This window comes from Berghia stephanieae, chromosome 12 (assembly GCF_034508935.2).
Source record: "Berghia stephanieae isolate SIO BIC M18660-M18661 chromosome 12, UCSD_Bste_1.3, whole genome shotgun sequence".
In the NCBI taxonomy this organism is placed as follows: domain Eukaryota; kingdom Metazoa; phylum Mollusca; class Gastropoda; order Nudibranchia; family Aeolidiidae; genus Berghia; species Berghia stephanieae.
In genome coordinates this window covers 30997754-31007331 of record NC_088371.1, presented here as the reverse complement: position 1 = coordinate 31007331, position 9578 = coordinate 30997754, and the positions used below count along the sequence as shown (strand labels likewise).

The window sequence follows — 9578 nt, the reverse complement described above, 5'->3', positions numbered from 1 at the left end:
TGATAGACTACAAGATGTATAAGTATATAAGCTACACATTGTGATTGTGTTAACTTATCAGAGAGTATACGATATTATAGCGATTGATAGCGTATCGTGATTGCACGACGATAACAGGTTACTGATATCACCCAGGGTCAAACTGTATATAATATAGTGTTGTGCACTTAGAGCCTAATTAACTCCTTAAAAAGAAAACATTCTTCTTCTTCTTCCATTCAGGCCAAAGCTTCAGGCTGAAGATTGTATTTCAGTAACAGGGGTTTTAGAGGGAAGTAGGGAGAGTCGAAAGGGCTTGTTTACAAGTGGTTGGTAGGGAGTTCCAAAGTCGGATGGTGGAGAGGAAGAAAGAGTAAAGATGATGGTTTGTTTTTGAGTGGGGGACTTCAAAATTAAATGCTGAGTTTCTTGTTTTGTTGTTGTTCCGTTTCATATGGTTAGTTGGAATTTCCAACCATGACTTCAGATCCAAAAAGTCTCAAACGCGCTAGGTTATTAAGGTAATAGCAGGGTTAAAGAAACAATTGCAGAAATACGCTTGGTCAAATCTATGCTCATGTATCTAATAACTGGTGGGTGGATGAGGGTCAGGAAAAAAATATGATTCCGACCCGATCTAAAATAAGCCGTGTTGTGTGTGCGCCCGTGTGTGTGTGTGTGTGTGTGTGTGTGTGATTCCCCTACCAATTACCAATGCAAGTTTGGCACCGAGAAAATCCTATAACAAAGCTTCTTTTAACTATTTTTTAAAATATACCAATGGACATATAATATAGATGTGGGGTTTTCCAAACTCAAACAATAAAAAATGTGAGAGTTACGAGTATAATGATTTTTTGTTTGTTTTGGTTCGTTATATAAAGAGCAAAAATTAATTTACAAAGCCATATATGTGACTTCCCAAACTATGGAAAATAATACTGTATTTATCAAAATCGGAAAGATATTAAAAAGTTATGGGCTTTTAAAGATTCATTTTTTGATGATTTGTGAAGAAAAATGAATCTTGGTTAGAAAAAGAAAAAAAATAGATAGGCTTTGTTTACATAGATGGCGCTTTGCGCTGAAAAAAAAGCTAGCAGGCTATTGTAATCTTCAAATTGCTGCTGATTTTAAAGGTAATTTCACCATTAACTTTAATTCAAGACAGAGAGAGATGTTTAAATAGGCATAATTATTTTGATGATTTGCGAAAAAACAAATCTTGTATAGGGAAATCGAAATTTTCCTTCGTGTTTTTTAAAAATTATTCTTTTTATAGACGTCTATTTTTGTTTTGTTTTAATTGTCATCTTTTTTTTTTTTTTTTTTTAGTATTCTCTATGTTTACATTGTAGAAATACTTGGCGAAAAAAAAAAACAACAAAAAACAATTACAGCATCAACATCAGATGGTCACACAAACCGGTGTCTCTATTTATTTGGCTGACGACGCTGTGGACGATTTTTCTATATTTCCATCGCGATGAGAATTGATAATTGCCAAAGTGAATGCATTGAGTTTTATGTTTTGTTGTTTTAAAGGGTTTTACGGCGCTTGCAACACAGTCCAGAGACAGAGAAAAAAAAAGCCAAGGAAGAAATGGATTAGTCATTCAAGCACCGAAGAAAAATTAAGACAAAGAGAAAATAGCTGAAGTAAGGAAGACAAATCGATTCCAAGAGCACACTGTCAGTATACACAGTTTGAAATTACATACAAGTCTCATCTAGACACCAGCGAAGGAGCCCACCGAGAGGAATATACTCGAAAGTTTACAAGAAATATCAAAACAAAAAATATATCTACACATCAATATATAACATGGAGATGATTACAAGCAAAAAAAAATCACTTCCCAAAACAAATAATATACATGCGTCTGTTTTGTTTGTCTCTAAGGGTTTTACGGCGCTTGCGACGCATTTAGGTCATTTCAGCGCCAGTAAAAAGGGAGAAAATGAGTCAAAATAGTTATAGATTTACAATTATAAGCACACGAGAAAAACGTAAAACAAAGGGGAATGGTTCAGATAGGGAACAGACATAGATTCCAAGAGCACACTATCAGTGTACTGAGTTTGAGATCGCCTAAAAGCCTCATCCAGACACAAACAGAGGTTCCCACTAAGAGAGCATCGAATGTTTATAGACCAATGTTTATTAACAAAAACGTGTAACAACAGTATATAGCAGAGAGTTGATTTACAATGAAAAAACTCCCAAAACTGTATCTATACATTTGATGTTTCACTCCCAGTCATGGACTCCGACCAGGGATATGACAAAACTTAGTAATCCAATTCCAAGACAAATACAGAAAGCAACTCAGAAACAGATAAAGGGGGATAGAGCACACAGTAAGTGACCTCTTGTCCACTATGGGAGGTCAAAAGACCCCACCCAGGCAGTGAGTTTTAATTAAATCACACGCAAATACATACATACATAAATACATACACACCTACATGCACCCGCGTACCAGGTCTTTCATCCCAATCAGCAAACCAATCATGTTTCACAAATAAAGACAAAGATATCAAAATTTTGTATAATTTTTATTTATTTAATTTCAGGAAACAAATCTTATTTACAATAACAACCAATAAAACATACGGCAACGCCTTTGTCTTGTTTTGTTTTTAATGTGGTAGATATAAAATATAAAAACAAGTATATATGAAAAGCTTATGTGAAACCCTGGAGAAGAAGCATTTAAAAAATAGGATGGGTTTAGATTTTTTATTTTCACTTACACTATCCAAGACGCGGTCCCTTTTTTTTTTGGATATGTATTCGCATTCTTACAATATCCATCACAATTACTGTCTATTGCCATTCATACCATACCCGTGTCCAGTGGGGTAAAGGACCAAACCAACAGACAGTTGGCATTTCCTAAAAATCCCATCCAGGCACGAGCAAAGAAACCTAAGTCATCTGATGTCTACAAATCGTTTATTAATATTTCAAAACAAAAATATTAAACATAACAATGCCTATTTACCAGTACTTATTCCACAGGCAGATCACAAACATTTATATAATTCTTAACCAAGTAGTGAATTATCAGGTAAACCAATAAATAGCACTTGGCAAGAATGATAACTCACATCCTAGTAAACTAGGATGTGTAACTCTTCATGACATCAGAAGACTACAAATAATTGGGGCCAACATTTTCTAGTAATTGACAACTATCAAGTCACTGACAACTTTCAACACCTCTTGATTTTATGACAAGACAAATATGTATCTGAAAAGGTGTATATTATTATTATGATCAAATCTTTATCTTGCTTAAACCTTACACGCGCCTGCTCTCGAATTTCTCAATTTGATGTTTACATTTACAAGACAAAACAGTTTTTGACGCCACAGGAAGAGACAACGGGTAAAGGGGGATACGAGACTGGTAGCCCCAACGAGGCCACAGCCTTCCTCCAGGACAAAGGATAATTAATTTATACTAAAACAAAATATTTACAGGTCAAATCCTTATTGGTGGACGATATAATTGCACTTTGAAATATGTTTTTCATATTAATATATTATTTCTTTTCATCTTTATTTATATTAGGTACATGTTGTTGTCTTTAGGTGTGTTACGGCGCTAGCACCACTTTAAGGTCATTTCAGCACCAGTGAAAAGGAAGAAGATGATAGTGACAAAGTTATAGATCTGAAGTTAAAATTACCAAAGAAAAAGTAAGGCAAAGGGAACAGGTTCAAATTGGTAAAAGAAGATCAAAATTTGAAAAGAAAAGGGAAAACAAACGAACAAAAAATCAAACACAATTGATAAACAGAAACTTCTCTTTTCCCACCAATTTCTCAATCTTTTGTAAATTGACCATGGCGCCATTTTCCACAATGAGGATTCCAGTAGTTCAATAAATACAGCAGTGGATGTAGAGCAGCAGTGGTTCGAATCTACATATATTGTACGTCATGTCTGATCCAACTGTCCAACAAGTAGTGGTTACAGAGATCTGGCTGAAATCTTATTAAGTTATTAAGATAGGACATTGTCCCTTCCAACGGATAGTGAGTAAAGTAAAAGAGAGCTCCATGGGCCTTTTGGCTCTCAATGACTGTTTCTTGTTTCATAATTATATTCCCCAGTGTTCAGGCTTAATCGTTGTATTAGGTGGAAGGACACACTGTAAGAGGCAAAAAAAAAAGTACAAGTAATGGCAGGATTTGAATCTTTTAGTCTTGTGCAAAAGTAGAATTAAAAATCCTTCACAGACAAAAGGCCCATGGCATTTGAGTCTAACCCGGTTTCTAAAGCATTACATAGGAAATAGTAATTGTTAGCTACCCTTACGATAAGACACTGGACTATCATTTCTCAAAGCAGTCCGGTGGTGTTTTGGCCATGGGTCCATATTTATACTGCAAAAAAGGGGAGCAAACCCCTGTTATTTTGCGATTCGCAAATAGGAGATGTGGACTACTGATTATCCTTTATTAATGGGAATGGAGATTGCATCACATTATTTATTTCTGAGATGTTGATGATGATGATGATGATGATAATGATGATGAATATGGTGCAAAAGAATCTTTTGAAAAATGGTAAAAAAGTGGGAATGGGGTGGAAAAATAAATATATTGTAGCAGTAATAGAAAATACAAGCAATAAAATTATTCATCAAAGCGTTAAATAAATATCAACTGTAGTATCAAATATAATGGCAGAATCTCAGTTATTTGTTCATTTTTATGAGTTTCAAATCACTTGCAACACATTTAGGTCATATCAGCACCAAAAAAAAAAGAAAGAAGATACATTATAGACCTCAGACTCAGGCAGCTGTTACAAGAAACCAGGAAAAAGTAAAACAAAGGGACTGATTTTAACAGAGACCAGAGGTTCAGTTAAGTGGAGAGCAATGCATCATTCTTTAGAGAGTCTATAAAAACACAGGCAAAGGGTGCTTACCTGAAGGGGCATTGTAATGAAGGCTTTGTTTTTTTTGTTTTTTTTTTAAACAGTATCATATCGGAGTGAGAGTGATGGTGAAAATTAAATATAATATAGTCAAAGAATGAAATTTGGATTTTGTAGACGTGTTTTATTGGGTATAAATTATTTAGTATAAGTAAAGTCTGCTAGATCAATGTGGAATGGAAGACATCATCATGAGAAGAAGATAGAGATGGATAGGATGTGTTATGAGAAAGGAAGAGGGAAACATCAGCAAAACTGCCCTACACTGGACACCAGAAGGAAAGAGAAGAGGAAAGCCCCGGCAACGTTAAGGAGAACAGTAGAGGGAGAGATGAGAGAGTGGGGGGAGACATGGAGCTCCCTGAAGATGACGGTCACGGACAGAGGAAGATGGAGGTCCTTAGTTGCTGCCCTACATGCCAACAGGGATAATGGGCTGTAAGTATAAATAAAGTTTCATAAAGTCATGTACCCAAAATTTCACGTCTGATTAATTTGACTTAATATTTACTTTTCTTGCACCCGTTTCAATCCAGCATAATACCATTTTGATGGAGTGGGTCACAAATAGAGTGTCTAAATATGTGACAGGTGATTCACAACAAAATGAAAAATCTTCTCCAACAGACAAAATAAACATGCTGCCTGTCTCCCTTCTTGCAAAAATTCCCTGAGCCTTCCCAGAAAAACAAGGGAGTCAAAAGGAAGATGACAGGAAGTGCTGACCATAACACTTACAAGGGGAAATCAGGTGCCCCAATAACCCGCGTTAACAACTTTAAAAAACTTTACCAGAGTACAAAATTTTTTTTAACTTTGTGAATATTCAAAAGCAGCTTTTAAAATCATCAACTAGTATCAACAAGGTGGGAAGTGTAGTCAAAAGAAACACACATCTGTGACAAAGATTATAATTAAAAAAGTAAAAAACTGTAATATTCTTCATACAAAATGAAATTCTTTTTCATATGTTTCTTTGTTGTTGTTGTTGTTATTAAAACTCAACTATGTGAGGAAAAATGGAAGATTTTGACAAAAAGTTATGAATACATTAAAAACTTGGAAATTAATTAAAGTAAAGCAACGTTTAAAATCCATTCTGTCACTCAACTCTAAATAAATAAAATTCCCTTTATTCTTCCCATAGGGTAAATTTGTCTCTAGGGTCTATTCCAAGGGAAGACTAGACTAACCCAGGCGTTAGCCACTGTGCAGTGCCACAAATTAAGCTAAGGCGAGGTGACTTGCTCAAGGCCACACATCGCAGAGGCAGGTGATCGAACCCGGTACCTTTCGGGTACGAAGCAAAGACCGTACTGCTGAGCTACGCTGATTGATTTTAAAAAAAGAGCTCCTTGGATAATCCTTGGATTATCATTGAATATAAATTTATAAAAAACATGGACTGTTTTGAGTCAGAAAGAAAAAGACAAAGAAAAATGATCGAGTTATTAAAAAATCTGATTTCCTTAATATAAGGTGTCTTTGAAGAGTGTTTTAAAAATCTATACAAACTGCTTGAATAAACATTTTTTATTTCGGATAAAATAGTGTAATAAGATACCAAATCTTGTTATGATCACACTTTTACTATTGACTCTACGGACTTCCTTAAAACGAAAAAAAAAAAAGGCTGATAACTTCTTTTCTCCAAATTTTCCTAAAATTTAATTTTTGCTAGAGTGCATGTGTGTGTGTGTGTGTCCCCTTTATGTAAAACCTGACCGTTGTACAACACCCATGTTCGACACCAAAAGGGAAAAAAAACAATGTGAAGAAAAATAACTTTGAAAAAATTAAATCTATGGCAGCAGGTTGAAAAACAGCAATTAAAAAGATATAAAATCTATTTTTAATATTTTTAATATTATTATTATTATTATTATTATTATTATTATTATTATTATATATACATTCAATGCTAAAAATAAAACTTTGACATGTCCTTTATTGCCCCATCCCTGATATTTGTCCTTGTAATTTGTCATCAATATCTTATAATGAAAGACTATTATAAAACGATGATAGGATTCCTTCATCGTCACTTGCTCTTCACATTTATGGCGATTTACGATACTCCAGGTGGTAGTGAACTTTCTTTGATGTCATTCTGAAAAAAAAAAAAAAAAGAAAGCAAGAAAGAAAAGTCACAGTATCTATCAAAATTTCAGGGTATAATGGATATCTAAATCTAATCAATCAACTCCGGTGAGAATGAGTACCTGGCTAAATTAATGTATGAAAGTGTGGTACCTAAAAGCCTACTGGGGGAATAGCAGATGAAACATTGTGGCACGATTGAACCATGGTTTTTATCATATCCTAACCTAAATGATAAGGCAATGTGTAGTTTCTTGTAGATAGAAGATCACAGCCTGTAATTGATTATCATGTTAAACAAAAGGAAATAGTAAAAGAGTAATATTTGGGATAAAAAATACTATTAAAGAATCAGAATCATGAACTAAACTCCCCTTAGAACTGAGTCAACAAGAAAGATATTTGGGGAACATTTGAAAAAACTGAGCACAAAATGTGAAATAGATGCCTAATTTTATAGTATTTTAATTGTTGGCAAGCTTCACTAAAATATTCATAAATAAATATTTTAATCATTCTTTTAGGAAAATTTGATATAAAATTGCAAAATAATTGAAGTTTACCTATATCCAATCTTTAAAAAATTGGGTGCATACAAAACCTGTCAGTAGCAATACATAGAAGTTTGGCCCCATTAAAAATAATCCAACGAATATATCAACTGTTTCAGACTGACACCCTCGATGTCATAAACCAGATCGTCTTTCCAGGACAAAGAGAGAAAACCATAATAGAAGGGAAAACTGAATTACGATGGCAATAGAGGTCTTACCAGCAATCAACAAACCAAACTAACCTGGAGTAAGTGTTGTCAAAAATTAGAGTATAGATTCCAGGCATCTTGGGCGTGAGCTCGCCTCTATGCATCTGTTTGTGAGCATCACATTTGCACGGTGCCACAATCTCCTCAGCCTTGGACAAGCTGTTGTCCTCAGCAGCGCAGAATTGAATGGAAAACACAATGTCCTGTGGATGAAAAAGTGACAGGAACAGTAAAAGTATCAAATTTAATTATTCAGGACCTCAACACCTTATGAGTTGCATGAAAGGCATTGAACTGAAAATAGAGGACCAGGCTTCAAGCCTCAATTCAAACACTTTCGTTTCTTTTCCAAGAGCTACATAAATTTGCCGACTTGGGTAATATGGCTGAATCTTGGTCATGTCAAGGTCATGTCAAGGTCTCAGGTTACAAACCGAGTGTCACACAACACGACCTTCTTCTAGGTTCCATGCCTGGTCCAGGCTTCGGATACTGCATGAATTATCTCTCGACAACACGACCACAAAGCTGTAAAACAAACTAGAAAGGAAAATCTACAGATAAGTTTATGAAGGTATAAATTGACCTCTTAACATCTCAATCAGTTTGCAACACATATTAATCACCGTAATATTACTGTGCAAGATATGCATCAGCATAAGTCTCTCACAGTAAAATAACATATTAGAGTCAAAGCTGTAATTATAAAAGGATTGAATATAAAAAAACAATGCAACACAACAGCATAATATATTATTTCGAGTTTTACAACAATTGCAACAATTTAAGCCAATTTTTAAATGGAGATGAAGTTATCAGTTATAATCTATATTTATTTGATTATACTGCTAATTTAATTGTTTTCACCAAGAAAGTAGCAACAGTAACAGCTTATTGAACCCTTAATAACTTAATGTACTAAAATCTATGCTGTATTATCACTACATTTATTATTATTATTGTTGTTAATATCATTATTATTTTCATTATCATCATCATCATCATCGTTTTTATTATTATTATTATTTCTCACCAACACCACAACAATTGTCTATGCCGCCTCCTCCACCAACACCATCATTATCATCATCATTTTTCTTCTCATTAACTGTTTGAATCTTACAAGTTCCGATACCTTTGGTTGAGAAGAGAATTCCCAAGAGAGAATGTAACCATCCCCCACTCCACCAATCTTGATGGGGACACCATACTGCCTCCCGGGTTTGATCCACACCTCGTTCTGTCTATTTACATCCCCTGTCTCTAGATCATCAGCTGACAACAACATACTGCTATTCATGCTGAAAAGATCAAATGAATGAAAAATGAAAAAATTGTGTTTTCTCAAATCCAATTGGCAAATTTCTGCTCTACTCTGAAAAAAAAAACAAACATGTATTTAGAATTTTAGCCAGAAAACTCGTCCTTCAAATATTGATCGATTAAAAGGACTCTCATCTTTGGCAAAAACTCTCAAACCTGTTTTTGTTTTTTGTTTTTAAGGATTTTACAGTGCTTGCAACAAATTTAGGTCATATCAGCGCCAGTAAAAGGACCCAAATGGGATAGTAAAAAGTTGTAGAATTACAATTAAGCACCCAAGTAGAGGGAAGACAAAGGGAAGACAAAGGGGGATTGGTTCAAATAGGAAATAGATGTAGATTCCAAGAGTACACTATCAAAGTACTTAGTTTGAGACTTTGCGAGGCAGGAAGGACACAAGCAAAACCAAATGGTCCATTCCCGAACAAAAAGGTAAATGGAAAGGATAAATAAAA

At 34.5% G+C, this 9578-nt stretch overlaps 1 protein-coding gene across 4 annotated transcripts in view; it reads right to left on the bottom strand.

Moving 5' to 3' along the window:
• Positions 1-2522: 2522 nt before the first annotated feature.
• Positions 2523-9578, bottom strand: part of LOC144958130 (uncharacterized) — a 50376-nt gene continuing 43320 nt past the window's right edge. For all 4 annotated transcript variants that reach the window (XM_078889863.1, XM_078889864.1, XM_078889865.1 and 1 more), the window contains 3 exons: positions 8936-9101; positions 7834-8003; positions 2523-7047 (listed from right to left, as the gene is read on the bottom strand). In XM_078889863.1, coding sequence (XP_078745989.1) covers positions 6996-7047; positions 7834-8003; positions 8936-9101 — 388 coding nt within the window. In that variant the 3' untranslated portion in view covers positions 2523-6995. The remainder of the gene's footprint in view (positions 7048-7833; positions 8004-8935; positions 9102-9578) is intronic.